Source organism: Maniola hyperantus, chromosome 8 (assembly GCF_902806685.2).
Source record: "Maniola hyperantus chromosome 8, iAphHyp1.2, whole genome shotgun sequence".
Classification (NCBI taxonomy): Eukaryota; Metazoa; Arthropoda; class Insecta; order Lepidoptera; family Nymphalidae; genus Maniola; species Maniola hyperantus.
In genome coordinates this window covers 11,867,356-11,885,784 of record NC_048543.1, presented here as the reverse complement: position 1 = coordinate 11,885,784, position 18,429 = coordinate 11,867,356, and the positions used below count along the sequence as shown (strand labels likewise).

Below are 18,429 nucleotides of genomic sequence, written 5' to 3'. Positions count from 1 at the left end.
CGAGCCGACCGGTCGCCTGTATGCCACTATGTCAACTGCTCAAAATAATATAATAATTAAGAAACAAATCAAAAATAACCAAATAGAACGTACAAAATACTATTGAACTACATAAACCAGTGTTAAATTCACTACTGTGTGAAGTGGCAAAGTGACTTTTCTATGTTCAGTGACTATAATAATATGTCGTGAAAGTGATGTGTCTATGGTAATAAAATTGTGAAGATTTTTCTATTAATCTTAAGTTACTCACCAAGACAAAGATAATAATAATTTCAACTTATCTTGGTATATAAATCTGTACAGTAAAATATTTTAAGTCAATATCAAATGTAGAAATTTAGAAACCATATAATACTACATATAGACTATATAAAATTATAATATATTAAATAATATTTTTTATTGACCAGTCTATCCATCGTAATTGTTATAGGTAAGTCAAAGTCAAATTTCAGGAATCAAGTAAGATTACTGTATACCATACTATTATAAAATATTTTTTATTGAGTTACAGGCATTCTAATATTTTTTTTAAAGTTTTGAACCAATTCCCTGAAGCATTTATCATGCAGAACAAGTCAAAATGTGTATTAAATTGTATGTAAAATGCATTCTGTGTACATAAAAAAACATCACACGTGTTAGAACACAAATGACTATATTAACTAAGTACAATACATAATACTTAAACACTCCAAACTAATGAGCCCCATATTAGTCCCGCAAATTGCTAGTGTGCGTGGCCGCCATTTTAGTGACGTCAGCACTAGACTGAAGTTTCGAGCTGATGGTATATTTTTATTTCGGCTGACGTCAAAATTACGTCATTTCGATGTTAATGAGACATGGTTCCAGCGCAATAGCAATTTGCGGGACTTATACACTATACGATCTGTCTGAAACGATGAATCGTGATGACAAATCGTGCCGTATACACAAACTTGAGGAAAACTACTCAAGTATTTATCCCATGGATAGGTAAATATTGACATCATGCAATTCAAATAAATTATATAAGAAATATGAAAAATAGATAGATAGGTCAGAATCGTATAACGACCGAAATTAATAATCAATCTGTCGGTAATCTGTTAATGACGATGTTAATTTTCAAATAAGACCATACAATTTTTGACAATTAACAACGTTGCTACAGTAGCCGCCAAGTAATATTGTACATCAAGAATTAGAAATATTTAGAATGAGATTTCGGCTTAGTAGAGAGTTGTCTCTGTCACTCATACCTATGTTACGTTTTTGTCGGTCTCAACGACAGAGACACTGATCTACGAAACTCTTTCTAAAGGTCGATGTACAACATTTCGTGCCGGGTACTGTAACCTATCGACCGATTAAAGGTACGACTGATTTATTATTATTCATTTTGGCCGTAGCCCATAAGTGTCTACTCAGTAGTAGACAGTAATAATTAGTTGAAGGCTATCTTTTCCACGGTACATAAGTATATTCTGAAAAGGACTAATTTCAGACCTCGATATAGAGATTTATACATTATAAGATTGAATAAATACCTCGAGGCATAAAATTAATCTAAGAAAAAATTGATTTAATATAAAATATATGCTGAACATTGCTAGTTATGGATAATTTATCTATGGGAGAAATACTCATGCATTTTTTCCGCACGCTCTGCGTCGACTCTTAAACTACAAGGGTTAAATAAAAAAGAATAAGAACCCATACCACGTAAAGTTGTTGCACGGGAGTCGGAGCTGGAAACAAAATTTATATATTGATGTTAGTACATCTGCCCCCAAACATCAACTTTTACAATGAGATTATAATTTTTCGTGATACTAGAAGAATCACTATTTTCTGGACCAGGGGACAAATCAAATGAAATTATTCCAATGATAATATTATATTAACCATATTTCATTATTATTAATATTTCACAGGCAATGTGTATAGTAAAATTAATATTCTAATAAATAACATAATAACTTCTCTTGAGCATCCCCTATTCATTACTTGAGCTAATTGAAACTAATATTTTACGAAGATATAAGCAATTTTATAAAAAAAATATTGTTTAAGTATTTTAAAGTCTTTAAATAAACAATATTTAAATTTTAGTGATATCCTTATATATTAATAAATAATTTTAATACTTTTGGCATTTGTAATAATACACATTACTAGTTGAGATGATGAAATATTCATATTACTTTTAAATTTCATTTTAATATTAGAAAGGAACTTAAGTTGTTATTAATTAAAATCATAAGAATATTATGATGTCTTGAAGGTACAAAATTAGAATTTTTGAATTAAACAACACGAACCAGTTAATCAATTTATGATTTAATGATCCATTTATAGGTAAATAAATATTATGTAATAATGAGCCGAGCATACTAGTAACACGCTACGCCACGCTACTCGTCTTGATTCAAAACAAATTCATATATTTCGTGACACAATAGATACACCCGACACTTAGAAGTTGTTGGAGTATTATCATCAATAATACAATTTGATTCGACTCAACCCGCGTGGCGTGGGAGTGGCGTGTTGCAAGTGTGGTCCCGGCTTAAGGACCGCCGCAGTGATGTTAGTGGGATAGTTTAGTTACATGCCGTCTACACTACCATTCTGTCCGTCACAATATAAATAGGTACTACACGAGAACTAATTGTACTAATTCAATAATAATAACTAAATAATTAAAAAATTAAACAAAAAGAAGAAAAGTTAAGCTGATCACACATTACCGCATACGTTGCACGGAACGCAATTTTCAGTACTGATAATTCAAATGACTCCATCAAAACGCGTCCACGGATTTAACGCACTAAAGAAATGCGGATGACGTCATAAGAACACGCCGCAACAAAGCAATAGTCACACTAAGCAATTCCGTGCGTTCTTTGAAAGTTTGAAATAATACTCAAAAGTCAATTATTAAAAATAGGTATTATGAGGTACACAATGACTTCTCACGCGTCATTTTAACTTTCTGTCAACTGTCACGTGAAAAGTACGAATTTAGTCCTCATTTTAAAGGTAAACTCCGCTTTTGACATGACAGTTGACCCTAGAGTTAAAATGGCACGTGAAAAGTCATTTTGTACGAACTATAATTGTACACTTTTTAGTGTCAATTTGTTGAATAAGTAATTAATGTAATGGTGATTGATAGTTAGTATAATTACATATTTGGTATTGCTAATTAGTCGGAGACCGTACGGTTTTGCTGCGATATTATACTGACTTATGCTTAAAGCGCATGCGGTACCTACGTACTGATAACGTCAAATGTAATTTCTGTACTGAGGCCCCGAGAGTTACTCTAGGGCCTTTGTAGCTTTGCGTTGTTCGCGGCGCACGCTATAATGGGTGATCAGCGTCAACGGAATGAAATAAAAGAGAATGGAACGCAAAGAACTTACGATCGACATAATGGCATGTATAGCGCCGCTCCTCGCGACCCGCGGCCCGCCCGCGCAGGGAACAGTTAACGGGTAAGAGTGAGTCACTGAGGTGCACTGTCACACGGTGGGGTTTGTATTAGCACTAGACGTGAACACGGTTAGTCGGCACTACGAGTCTTTATTAAACGCGGGGAACCAGTTGTTCCAGAAGGAGCGGGAGCGCACCTTGTCTGCGGACGGGGAGCGGCGGACGGGGACCGCGGACTTGTCCTTGCGCGAGGCCCCGGTCGAGGCCCCCGTGGAGGCGGGTGCGCCCGAGGCATCCCGCGACGCGCGGCTGCGGCCCGAGGCCACGGAGCGCGTGGACCGCACCGAGTGGGCGGAAGGGGGCCTGGGCAGCGCGCCCGGCGCTGGGGACCGGGCGGGGGGCCTCGGGGCGGCGCCTTTGTGCGCCGTGTGCCTCGGGATGCGGCTGGGCTTGGAGCGAGGCGTCTCTGAAATGCGCGGCTCGTCGTCCGCCTCGTCGGGAATGTGTAGATGCTCCATGTCGCGCATGCTGCTGTGATCGCGACTGCGTTCGATACTATCGCTTGGTTTTTGGTTGGTTTTTTCGATTTGTCGCAGCCGCGCCTTGGCGCCTTCCACCTCTATGCTCTTCTCTTCTAGCTGTAATTCGACAAATATTTACTAATTAAAAATGTGTAACTTTTAATCCTCAATGATTTTTTTAAACTTGAAGGTTTAATTTGGATAAGCCAAGCCGGCTTAGACAATCCTCAATGTGGCAAAAAGTTAGGAATCAATATGCGCCTAATTTTTAAAGTTTCAGGGTGTTGATTACGAAAATGACGTCCATTTTCAAATTCGGGATGGGCGGACGCGTTAAAGAAACGTTTTATTATTCGTCCATATCTATTATGACTTATGATGAGTTAAGACTTAAGATGTAAATGCTAAGCAACCAATCGTCCATACCCGGAACTTGAGGTCCTCGTTGAGGTCTCGCGCGCGCTCCAGCTTCTCCAGCAGCGCCGTCCGCTGCGCCGCCGCGCGCCGCAGCTGCGAGCTCAGCACCTGTAATACCACCACATATGCCATTAGGTAGGAGGTTATACATAACGACATATAGTACTATTTTGAAGCGAAGCTTCTTAAGTTTGGGCTGGGGACCTAAAAGCCAAAGTAAATAAAATAACGTGTTTCTCAACAGGTAGGCCTATAAATGAACCTGAGTTCAAGACGTCTTCTCGTTCAAAATTCCTCAGTACTTGAAGACCAAAGTCGTCGAATAGTGCATGTTGCCAGTGATGACATAGGTAATTAATATGGATCCGAGATAGGGTCGTTAACTATGGGCCTCGTAAAAAAGCTCAGAGTCACTCAGCGGGCGATGGGAGTTATACTTGGAAAATCAGAAATGAGGGGATCCGTAGGAGAATCAGAGCAACCGACATAGTAAAACAGGTTGCGAAGCTGAAGTGGCAATGGGCGAGGCACATAGTTCGAAGAATCGATAGACTTTGGGGTTCCAAGGTGCTAGAATAGCGACTTTGTACCGGAAAGCGCAGCGTAGGAAGACCTCGCCCCCCATGTAGACAGACGACATCAAACAAGCCTCAGAGAGCTGCTGGATTAAGGCGGCGGCGGCGAGGCGTGTAGGTTTCCTTGCGATGTTTTCCTTCATCGTTAAAAACAAATTATATTTAATTGTTTAAAACGAACATATAACCTAAAAGTTAAAGGAACGTGCCCGGGATCAAACCTTAGATCCCCGAATAGTTTTAACCACTAGGCTATCACCGCTTCAATTTTATTCAATTTAATTTTTATTACAATTAATTAACGTTATTGATATTTCATTGGCTACACTATTGACGATATTTTAATCTATCGACGCTAAGGTCAAAGACCACACAATATTAATTTGAATATTGATCCAAGTGACCTCTCGATAAAGATACCTACATTATAATATTATGTGCCCAGTATTATGCAAAACGCGCATCCATTGAAAGGGCATCGACAGGAAGCCTTGAGTTTCAATGGATTTCAAAACACGTGTCGTTAATAAATAAGAACTACTAAACCAGCGAACGTTCTGGCACAGTATGGAAACGGTGTGTTTAGCCCGTAACCAAGAGTTCTCCCAGGGTCGACTCGGTCGAAGCAATTTTTCTTCTAATTCTACACACATATATAAGTATAACTGTCATTATTATTATCAAAACGTCATATAAAAGGTAAAGTCGTGACTCGCCTAAGACTCGTAGCACAGAGTGGATGTGCTTGTAGCGTTATACCCGTGGGAGATATTATATTATAGACTCAAACAATTTGTCGAAAACTTCACAGTGACAACCCTGGAAACAGCTGATCGCGAAAATGAACTCGTACAAAACTTGAGTGAACTCGAAGGACCATTTGTAGGTTTGTCAAGTAGCAGAGACAACGAACTATGGCACTAACTATTTGGTATAGTGCATTCAATATTATATACCTGGCGTGTTTCCACTTGAGACCGTCATTAGCAATAACAATAGGATTAAGTCGTAGCGGGTAAATTCTTTTTATAAACACTTGCAAAATACGTGCGGCGTTTCAAACGGTTTTGATACTTTTCCTCTGTTATCTTCCGGCTCCTTTAAAAATGAATGGGCTCTATGAGTGTTTGGTTTATACCCCTATTGTTTACGTTCAAGTGGAAACGCGTCAGCTAATACTGAATCTACTATAATATATACCTCATTAATTGTTATGTTAAGATATGATTTATCAAACACTATGTATGATGTTCAAAATCACACAGGGACGCTAAGTACGTGTTTAATATTTTTCCGGTTATTCCCCATTAAGTTTTATCGTCCGAAAATTTCGCCGAAATCAGCGTTACGTAGTAGGCCTCGTTAGTCGTTAGCGGTTAGTGGGACATTACAGCTTAGTCGGTGACAAAGTGTTGTTACTGCATTTGTTCCGCAATTACACTAAGCTATATTAAGGCAGTTAGTAGTTAGTGTAAAGCCGCCAGTAAATTATATTAAGGTCATGCATGTACTTGTACAGGGCTGATGGTTTGATTGCCAAACTTGTTAGGTGATTTTACTTATAACTCGTTGGTGCTCGCGAGTTCGTTCGCGTGGATTTATATTTTCAAAAATCCTGTGCAAACTTTTTGAATTTCTGGGATAAAAAGTAGCCTATGTCTGTCCCCGGGAAGTAAGCTGACGGTGTACCAAACATCAAAATCGGTTATACTGTTCGGCCGTGAAATGCTATCAGACAGACATATACATACACAGTTTCGCATTTATAATATCCACGCGGACGAAGTTGCGGACATCATCTAGTATCAAATAAAAGAAACTCAATAAGAAAAGGCAAACAAACAAAACTCTATTACGAGTAGTCTTCAAATAAATGATGTCATAGCACTCATAGCATGATTTAGTAGTTTTGGATTTTTAGTTGACCAGATATGGAATTAATAGTTTGCGGATCCACCGCAGGCTAACGCGGAGAAAGTCGATAAACGATCAAATTGTGCAACTCCTTTTCACCTATCGTCGATGACTAATCAAGTGATCATTACCATATACAGACAGCTTTTGAGTTTTTAGACTCACATTCTGCGCGACGCGACAGCAGACATACGACGGTCGGACATTACACTGAACGCGCGCGAACTTGTGTTCGATTTGTAATACTAATAAATAAAGGACAGCATTAAGGTGACGCAGTACGCTCGACTTAATCATATCTCCTAAACTACTAAAAATCGCTGAACATACATAGGGGTGATTTGGATACCCCTTAATATAAGGTATTTAAATTTTTCTTTTAGACGTCACATCCCCGGCCAACCTGTATATATCCCTCTATATTCGCAACTTTTCGCAGTTAGTCAGTCAGTCCTTTTATCGCGAACTAAAAACCGACAGCAGATAGGCAACGCGATGTGAAGAGCTAATGCGAATCCATGGAAAATAGTGCAATAAGGCTAGCTGTATATTGTCAACTGTCGAAACATGCGGACGTGCGCCGGAAGGCACTGCTTATACATTTTGTATTGTACCCCGCAGACTGTCCCAGGATCAGACTTACGTTTCTAATGTGTAGTGGGACAGAAAGTTTTCTAACAGACAATTTCTTATACTAAACGATTGGCCTAGAGCACTGCATGGCACGATGGCGTGACTTCTGCCACATAGCTTCTAATCACGCTCCGCAGTGTGAACGCCTCATACCTCATTGTAGCCGCGTTGAACACGTTACCGTCGCGCGTTTAGTGTGCCGAAGCCTTTAAGTTTCAAATAAATTTTCATTACGGTAATAAACAGTGACTTGCGAAGTAACGAAAATTACTGAATACACTTATATAGTTATTATATAAAGGTAACTCGTAACTAGTCAGTTAAATAATAACCCTCTAACAAATAAACCTGGAATAGCGGTGGAATAGTTATACTCTGTTTTGTCTTTTTCTTTCAAATGTAAAATTACTGATGACAGAGAAAGACAAAACAGAGTATAACTATTCCACCGCTATTCCAGGTTTATTTGTTAGAGGGTAGGTGTATTTATAAATATTATTAGTGACCAATATTCGATTTTCTAATCTTCTGTTGGAAGTGGCAATCAACTCATCGTTATTCTATTAGTTGACTAAAGAGCTAAAGAGATTATTGGTCACGATAAAATAGGCTAATCTTCTATCTCTATATATAAAAATGAATCGCAAAATGTGTTGCTGAGATCGCAAATCTCGAAAACGGCTGAACCGATTTTTCTAATTCTTTTATTCATAATATTCCTCGAAGGACGAGGATGGTTCATACGGAGAAAAATTTAAAAAAAATACGGTATAGGCGGTATGAAGTTCGCCAGGGCAGCTAGTGGTAGATATAATCAAGATTGCACTGTGTCTGTACCTACTTTTTCCCTTGGACAGCTTGGGGCAGTTTTTACTAGGTACTACTAAGCTTTTAACTTAACTAGCGGTGATTGACTCCTATTCCTATTAAGGGGGGTCGGGGGTTCGATTCTTTTTATTGACAAAATATTTATATTTACACGAATAGGCAAACGAGTTCGATTTTCGACTATATAAAGGGAAATCATAGATATCCATCACCATCAGGCATCTTTGCTTTAACGTATTCCAATCATAAGTTAGATCACTCGTGATTGCAATGTGGCCCGGTGATAATGTGGTAAGCGTATAACCTGCAACTGTATGACCAAAAAAAATCACACCAACCTGATTTTGAACGGTGGAAATAAGTAGTTGTCGTTGAAGCTCGACGGGATTGCTCTCGAGGAGAATCGCAGCGAACTTCTTGGAGTCGGGACTAGCGACGCGCGGCGGCCGCGTCGGCGTGTCCAAGGCTGAGTCCAGCCTTCCCAGCGGGGTGGATGGCGGGGGAGGAGGGGTGGCCGCCGCCGCAGCTTCCAGTTGAGCCGCGCGGGCGAGCAAAGCGTCCCGCTCGCTTCGTAACCGCACGATATCCGTACAGTCCCCGCATCCGGCGGACAAAGCTCTCGCGAAAGACTCCTCCGCAGTTTCCGACGGCCTTTCGTCGAGTTCTCCCCGCAATGATTCCGCTTCGTCTCGAAGACGTACGCCTTTTCGTTGAATGACGTCGAGAAGCGCCCATAGCTCGTCCTCCAATGGTCGAGATCGGGTGGCGGAGGTGGATGCAGAGGCGGACGAATGGGCATCTTTCCCGCAAGACGTTTCCGTGCTAAAGCCCGAGTCCTGCACGGAAGGTTGCGGTTTCGTTCGGGCGGCGTCTCCACTCCCTCCTGCGAGCTTGCGCCGCACGCGCACGCCGGGCTCCCAGTCTCGACGTGCCTCGCTGGCAGGTGTGGACGGCGCCATCTTGGATCGAAGATTCGGGAATGTCTCGATGACGAGGTCACGGAATTCAAGTAGTGCCCCGACTTCATTCTGGAGTTCCTGAGGATTGAATATTTAAAATTATTTAATTTTTCTTAAAACATTTTAAAAATTCATAAAACCACAGAGTAAGTCCTTTCAGTTCTCAATGACCTCTTTCCAATTTCTGAGTTCGAGAGAGTTCAGAACCTATAAACAACATTTGCTGGGTATATGAACTATAATGTCATGCCTACCTATTTCACAAGTCAGTTTCTTGACCTAAAACAACTCAGCATGCAGACTCCTCTAAAAAACCTACTAGAACGGTTCGACATTATTCTGTACGAGCTTATTGACCCCAATCGCATTCATGTCATGTTTGAATGCGGGCTGGTGACGAAACATCAATAGAATTCTCGCATAAATACACAAAGTATTTTTTGCCCAGTAGGTATCGTATTGTTACAGCATAACCTTACAAACTGGGTGAAAAGTGACATATTTATTGCCACAACTAGTTTGTGAGACAGGCGAATTATGCATTAGTCTGAGTCGCGCAGCTAACTGTAAAAAAAACTGGGTCACTCACTTGTTCCTACTACGATTAATCATCCATGGCAAATATAATTAATTATATCCTCCATGGCAGAAGGCGCATGGAACGAAAAAAGGATATTCCTGAACCTGCGCCAGTACTTAAACATCAGCACCAGGTCTTTATTGCAGTATCTTTAAGTGCGATTCAAAGCGCGAGGTTTTACCACCGCCATCTTCCCAACATTGCTACTGAGAATGTCTTGCCAGAAAAACCTGATCGTACCTAACTTTTTTGGCCAGATCTGGGACTCAAACCCGAGAAATCATGATCCGCAGCTACTATAATCTAGCGTCAAACGTATTCGGCTGTGGTACAAAGACTTGACATCCTAGGTAGACTAGACTAGGCAGTTTAAAGATCTAAACGCACATAGGCTGCGCTGCGCGACGCGACACGACACGCACATTAAATATATACTTCAGTACTAAGTAGTCCGCGACAGGTCGAGATGGCACTCGGGGTATGTGGCGGGGGACGCCCCGCATACTCGCACATCACCCGCGCTCGCCCGCACCGGGTTAATACGGGGGTTGCAGGACGTTCCATCCCCGATTGGCATTTCCACCTGTCGCGTACTATAGTTTATATGAGTTTGTGGAGCAAAGCGCACTTGAGCGACGCTGCGCGACGCGGCACGTCCAATAGGTAATAAGTATAGTTTACATGGAGCAAATCGCTGCTGCGTCTCATTGCGCAGCGCAGCGTAAGTGCGTTGCGGAACATTAGAGTCATACCTGTAACGCAACGAGAGACTTAGCCTGCTCCGAGATGAGGTAATGGAAGGGTCCAGGGGGTGAGCGCAGCTGCAGGCACTCCATGCCCGAGCCGCCGGAGCCGCCGCTCGCGCTGTCCGCACCGCCCGTCTGAAACAACAAACATCAACAGTTAAACTTTTTGAATTTCGATAACTGCAAAGTGTCGCTACTAGATGGCATTAGCAGTCGCTTCAGTACTAAATGAAAATACAAATCTCATATTTCGGCACTGGCAACAAATGAACCGTAGCCTAGCGGTCTAAGGTGGTTCCGCAATTCTTGATATGTAAATTATATTTTTAAAAAAACTATCATAAATATTATAAATCAAGTATTAAGTCAAGTATAAAGTATTATCAGGAGTAACGGATAATAAACCCCACACAATAACGTATATTTGCAGTAAGTAGATATTACCTAACTGAAACTAATATCTAAAAGAGTTTGCTAAGTTGCTCTTCAATCAAATTACATGCTCCATAATTCGTAAGTATAGGTACATAAAATAATTCAGGAACTGTTTTGCTTTCATATTATGAAGAGTGATTTCAATAAAATGGGAAACTTATCATCAGTCAAAAAATGCGAACGCGCACGAAGCGCACGAAAATGGGCCATAGTTTCTTAGCCAATAAGTCTTTGAATTTCGGAGGCTACAGGACACGAAACATTTAGAGTTTAAATTCATGAGTTGGAAATGCAATAACAACAAATTGTAAATACATTGTTCAATACTTCTAGTTCTGACAAAACCAAAAGTTATGAAACAAAATTGAGTAGTAAGTAAGCAACATAGATTTAGAGTAGCACGAGTTATTACTGCAACACAATCACGCGTTAGAGGCAGTTGTCTTCAATAATCCGAACGCGTGCCTTGTTGAAGTGGCAGTTCACGATTGTCCATTAGCCGGCCGTGGCTCGTGATTACCAACCACTGGTTACGTTACATTTGTTTAATACAAATTAAGGGCCCTTACATTACACGTTTTAACATTCCATGAATTAAACAGACAAACTCAAGGCTTCGAACGGAATTTAAATGGACTTTGTGTGCGAAATGAACGATAGATGTCATGTTTCTTGGTGGAAGGAAATGTGTCGCACGTAATCACATTATGCTATGTGATATACTTATCAGGTGTAGAGAACTTAGCAACAAAAGCAGAATGGCATCTTCTGTAACGCATGATATGTTAACAAAATAAAGAGTAACTCATGTGGCTAAGATATTATAATTATGGTCATCTTACGACCATGAAGTTGCTTAGCGAGAGATATGTGTAAAAATGTATCCATAGTTTCTATGATAGCTTTATTTTCATATGCTCATTATCATATCCATCGCTGGCCCACTACTGAGCATAAATCTCCTCTCAGAATGACAATGTTTTAGGCCATAGTTCACCACGCTGCACTGGCCCAGTGCAAATTGGCAGACTTCACACCCTTTTGAGAATATTATAGATAACTTTCAGACATGTAGAATTCCTCACCATGTTTACATTTAACTGCTTAAAATGCACTATCTCCAAAAAAAATTATAAGTTCTAAATCTTTCCTACAACAGCAAGTACTAAGATTTCGTTAGAATTTTAAGCACTAAAAATGTATTTCGTTTACCCTACACACATTCATTACCTCTTGTTCGATTTCTGAACTCTTTCAAAAGATATGCATTGCTGTTTAATAACATAATTCAATTGTTATGATTATGTAGCCTTTGTCAGTGATATTCTTGTTGTTTACGCGTCACCTGATGCCTTTTGTGGCTGTAAGCTAAGATTGTTTTTATCAAAGACTCTCGGATTTCTTAGACAACGCGATCGACTTTCAACTTTATCATCAGTCACACTTAAGATGAAATCTAGAGCAAAGAAGGTGAACTACAAACGGATCAAATGTAAAAAATAAATAAACGTGTTATTTCATCATCATCATGATCAACCCGTCGCCGGCTCACTACAGAGCACGGGTCTTCTCTCAGAGTAAGAAGGGTTTTGGCCACAGTGTACCACGCTGGCCATGTGCGGATTGGTAGACTTCATACACCTTTGAGAACATTATGGAGAACTTTCAGGCATGCAGGTTTCCTCACGATGTTTTTCTTCACCGTTAAAGCAAGTGATATTTAATTAATTAAAACGCACATAACTCCAAAAGTTAGAGGTGCTTGCCCGGGATCGAACCCCCGATCTTTGATTTGAAGGCGGACGTTCTAACCACTAGGTTATCACCGCTTCACGTGTTATTTATAAAATTGAAAACATTTAAAAGAGTGTCTATTTAAAAGAAATTAAAAGAGCAGCGGAACTTGGGTGGGATGGATTTAAGAAGGGTTTCAAAACCGCATAGTTTAGGCTTGATATATTTAAAGAGGCAGACACATTTTATCATGTTGTATTATTGTTGTGGTTTCTACTCGACAGGCCTGTTATGTTAACAGATATTTCAGTATTTAGAGTTAAGATTATCTGATTGAAATTTAGATTTTGGAGTGGTTGGTATTCCTGTCGTAATAGCCCCAAATATTGATGTGAAAAAGTCGTGTCAACTTTATTAAGGCTGTCACTCTTCAAATATTTGTTAAGAGTTAAAATGTTAGTTTTAACAAAAGTGTCATAGAAAGCAACAATTGCCATGATACAAGTTTGATGCTATGGGGGTGAGTGCGTAGATGGATATAAAATGTTATTATAAGCAGCGTAAATTAAATCACTGACATAAATGCCGTACCATTTCTAAAGGATATTTCAGAGATATCATAATTGCAGATTAACAAGGACGGACAACAAAAACACTATAGTTAGATAAACATCAGAGTCCAGAGAGGTTGAGGCTTGGGAGCAGAAGCGATATCAATCATCAAACAAAATCAAGCTATAAATAACCCGAAAACCGATATCGTTGATAACGCCGCGCAGCTCACAAATGTCGATGTCACTTAAGTGCTGATAACGTTAGCTGTCAGTTTTATGATAAACGCTCTTGTTGTACCTAAGAGCGGGGGCACACGATGCGTTGCGGCGCCGAAGCGATGTCGCTGCGTCGTCTTACATAGAAATATCTGTGGCATGTCACACGATGCGCTCAGGCGCCGCACCGGACTTGCAACCACTGAGACGAGGCGGGGAGGGGTGAATGCGTTGCGACGTCGGAGCGGCACCGCTCAGTTGTTTTTACCAACGCTGCTACGGCACCACTGCGACATAACAAAGTTGCGGCGCCGCACCGCTCGTATGCCCGCTGATACGGTGAAATCTTTGCGGTGCGGCTCCGCAACGCATCGTGTGCCCCCAATCTTAGAGTGAAGCCACACGATGCGTTGCGTTGGTGGTGCGGCGCCTGAGCGGTGCCGCTGCGTCATCCTACATATCGCTGTAGGAATTCCACACGATTCGTTACGACGCGACGTTCGTGCGGCGCCGCATCGCACGCGCAACGGAGTTGGGACCAGAGAGGAGGCAGGAAGGGGTGGTGCGTTGCAACGTCATACTTTTGCCGGAGCGGTAACGCAATGCCCGTGTGGCATCCAATACTCAAATCCACAGCGTTGCGGCGGCGCCGCAAGTTGCAACGCACCGGAAACGTGTGGCCTCAGTCTTAGCTGATATTTACTTATTTTATTTTTGTTATTTCGAAATACGTGATCCACCTATCATGTGATACGAGTATCTACAAACATATGATTAGGTATAGGTACGCGACGAATAAGCTGATTACAATCGATTGATACTAATTTCCCAAGTATTCCAAGGTAAAGCTTGTTGACAATTTCCTTGTTTTGTTTTGGTAAGTAATTATATAACCACCGTAAAAGGCCATGACATTGATAAAGTAGATGTAGAATATGGATAATTATTATTCAACAACATAGAATTAATAATAATCTGAAATCAAACTACATACTTAAATGTGAATTAGATAGATATGCATACCAAGTAATACCAGCTCATTGCTGAGGGAGTCAAACACGAGCTATACCTAAACACCGTAAAAATGACTACCAATAGAAAACGATGAAAAAATCATTTTAATCGTACCAACGATCTGGCCAGTATCGTCATCTTAAGCTATGAAGAAATGACCGAATAGACACAAATATTGCTTATGACATGAAAATCACCAATTCACTGGATCTTTTTTACTGCGACGCCAAATATTTTCTGACAAATGTACAATCAAAAAGGCTATAAGGCTATGTATGGCCTAAACCCCTCATTCTGAGAGGAGTCCCGTGCTCAGTAGTGGGCCGGTGATGTGTTATCCACGATGATGATGATGGTGATTGATTTATGTCACGCGGCGAATTTTTGATACAAATTCGAACACGTTTTAGAAGTGGGGATGAGCACGAATTTCCATTCACAAGAAGAAACAGACGAGGTTACAATCATAACCTTTCCGTATACGGGTAATAACCAAAAGAGTTTCCAATGATCACTTCAGTGTCAACGAACCAAGAAAGACCGGCGGCGACACTCGTTCAGTTGTCGACTGTGACAGCATTTTAGTAGTTTCACTTTCGTTGCGCCACAGTCACAGTTCCGAGTGGGTTATTATAATAATTTTCAATTGCGAGCCGACATTAAACCTAGCATTCGTTCATTCATATAAAACGGAACTAGAGAATTTCAGACAATTGTTTATTTTCACACGACCAGACAGACGTAACTGCATGCAAAGTTGCGTTTTTTAATAGCCGCGCTCTCGTAACCTATACGTGTAGGCACTATAATAAAACGAAAGGGTCTGTTTTCATTGCATTAACTTCAAAGAAATTATATGCGTGGGCCATATTAACTACTCGTAAGTTACAGCAATTATAACATTACATAATTTAAGTAGCATTAATCACTCGTATAACATTATAACAAAATTGGTCATCAACTCATAGATAGCAAAGTAGAAGCCAAGATCCACAGTTATCCCTATAATAGAGAGAGAACCAACAATCAACACAGAATCATAATTATTATTGCACAACGAAACTTTAGTAAGAAAAAATAATTAGGTATAACTAATAATATCGACGATCTGAAAATGCTAATGCAGCATAACAAAGAAATTCACATCAGCTGATCTAAGTCGGTAAAATCCTTAACAACTTTAGTGTTCTATAAGTAGTGGTACTCGGTCATGCTAGAACCAGAGTGAACTAGAGTGAGGGAACTCTCGGTTTGATCCTGAATCGACGATATGTCAACTATCAGGCTACGCCACTATGGTGACGTGAAATCAAAGAAAAAAGGCTAAGGGCAGGCGTCAAATGTTGACGCCTGCCAGTGATGTCGAAGAGTCGACGTTTTGTTAGAAGTTCTCTAACTGTCGTGAACTGTGCTAGAACTGTTTAGTGCTTAGATTTAATGCATTATAATTAAAGTTGAAAAACTACAGCAAATAGGTAACCTAATACTTACAAAGCATGAGGCTCGTAGCAAATGGACTATTTACAGACCGCAGTGTCTGTTTCACCTCGATAGGTACTTCCTTCCGTAAAGCTAGGCAATAAAAGGTGACATTCAGTTTTGCTAATAATATTCTCTTGTTAAGGAAATGTTGCACATTGTTATACAGTAAAGGATAATTGCGTTTCCACATAAAACTGATTGCATACTTGTCAAGTTGTCCGCACCGTATCTGACAACACGCAAATTATTTTTTTATTCAAGATTAGCTCGCGCTTAATTACAATGATAATTATTATCCTGCCCAACGAGACCAAGTTTGTGTAGCGCCTGTCTAGAACATGCCTACCTATAAAATGTTGCTTTGAAAGTAGGTAGGTAGGTACTGATGTAATACATAGCATAAAAACATTTCTAAAAACATGATAAGTAGGATGTCTGGTATTGTGATACCATTAGGTACTCGAGTAGGTACGTATTTGAAAATTTGAATCCTTATTATACCCTGTGTTTACAGGGGCAAATTGGATTTTGTTGATGTGTACTGGTAAATGCAGATTGAAATATGTAACTCAAAAGTTAGGGACGGTCTTCAAAGTGCCACCTTAATTCACCGGAAACAACAAAAAAACGCTTGCGAATTTTCATTGCAAAAAATGGGCGCGGCTTAGTTATTAAATAAGGGGGCAAAATGAGCAAGAGGTTGCACCCGCCTTTGCTGAACCGGAGCATAAAAATTTTCGGGTACTGCTTTTTTAAATTACACGCTGTACAAGATAAGTAATAATTTATCTAATTTCACAATTCTCGAAATTTAAACACAATTCTACAAAAACAGCACGTCAAATGGCAAATTATCATATCCAAACTATTTGACAAATAAATAGCAAGCAGTATGAATATGAACGAGAAGAGATATGTTCAGATAACCTTGTTTACCTTAAGCTTGAAGAAAAAGAAAAATCTATAAGTATCATATCATGTTGTGTTATTGAGGACAAGATTTGCAATCGCACGATATACTGGCATCGCGCGTAGATTACCATAACTCAATTAAAAAAAGCAGTTGTTTCGGAATATATATTAGATAGATACTTAACAATTTTATTTATTTCTACTAGCTGATGCTCGCAACTTCATCCGCGTGGATTTAGATTTTTTAAATCACGAGGGAAGTTGGAAACTCTTTGATTTCCCGGGATAAACAGCTTACGTCACTCTCCATTTTTAACTAAGGTACTTGATACAAATAAGGCATATGCTCGAAAAAGGCCTACTCTCCCGAAAACCCGGTTAAATAAATGTAACATAAAAGATTCTTCACGCACATACATACTACGGCCCTATGATTAGGTACGAACTGCTCAGGCGCCCTGCGCCTATTCCCTGAGCTTGTTGCGACGCCTTCTTTGTGGAAGTCGGGTTTTCCGCGGTGCACTATAAAATTTTCGTAATAACAAGGCAAGTTATTAGGTTTTATATTGACATTTTATATAAACTAATAAGTAGTTATAATACCTTAGCCATTATATTAGATAATTATTGCTTTCATTTTCATCATTTTGAATAATGGAACGAATTATGGAACTTTATATTTTATCTGGTACGGTACCGAATAAGGTCCTAGGCCTTAATTGTAACCCTAGGCCTTAATATAAATCCCGCATTTTAATACGCATTTTGATGTCTAGCTCTCAAAGTACTACGAATAACTAAATCTAAAAAGGCTCCTAAACGTGCTACTTGGTCGGAAGAAAGCTTAGCAGCCTGCAGCGGCAGTTTAGTGCCTTGTATACAGCAGTGCAATTTAATAAGGCCTATATTTTTTTATTTTTTTTGGTAAAAAAATCGGTTTTTTTACAGAATGTGTGCTTTATTTATTTAATTACGAGTGACAATATTTTTTTAAATAGTTTATTCATATTATTGTTAATATGAGAGCTTAAGTCTGACAAGCCATCTGTGTTTATAAATGTTTAATTACTGTAATAAAAAGCTTAGTTATCAAAAGATAAAAGGTAAATAAAGGCTGTAAAATAGTATTTTTTAAATAAATAGATTTTTAACAAGATTTTATGAGTTTAAAGTTTACAGGCCTTATTTGGTAGATGTAACTTATTATGGCCACTAGCTAAGGTTTTTGTATTGTTGATTTTGCCTTCATTTTATTAGATATTGCTAATGTTTTACTCCATTAATTTGATATTAATAAACATCTAATACTAATTTATTGAAGTTTTTTTGATACACACCTATATTTATTATGTAATCAACTATTTAAATAAGGTAGGCCTTATTTGTATCAGTTACCTTATATAACCCTATATATCCATGCAAAAAACTACGTCTACCTATTGCTCAGTTGCGGCCTGATTGAAGGCCTAACCAATAAACAAAC

General features: G+C 39.4%; 2 protein-coding genes across 5 annotated transcripts in view; both read right to left on the bottom strand.

The window, feature by feature from the left end:
* Positions 1-18,429, bottom strand: part of jvl (javelin-like) — a 128,974-nt gene that overhangs the window by 5,936 nt on the left and 104,609 nt on the right. For 2 of the 4 annotated variants that reach the window (XM_034970809.2, XM_034970810.2), the window contains exons 2-5: positions 10,606-10,734; positions 8,653-9,351; positions 4,374-4,472; positions 3,624-4,064 (exon numbers count right to left, since the gene is read on the bottom strand). In XM_034970809.2, coding sequence (XP_034826700.1) covers positions 3,624-4,064; positions 4,374-4,472; positions 8,653-9,351; positions 10,606-10,734 — 1,368 coding nt within the window. Of the gene's footprint in view, positions 1-1,707; positions 1,737-3,416; positions 4,065-4,373; positions 4,473-8,652; positions 9,352-10,605; positions 10,735-18,429 lie in introns of all 4 variants that reach the window. The other 2 variants (XR_004673790.2, XM_034970812.2) reach the window with 2 other exon arrangements.
* The window catches only part of Mdh1 (malate dehydrogenase 1), a 129,604-nt gene that overhangs the window by 60,429 nt on the left and 50,746 nt on the right, over positions 1-18,429 (bottom strand). The gene's annotated exons all lie outside the window — the stretch shown is intronic.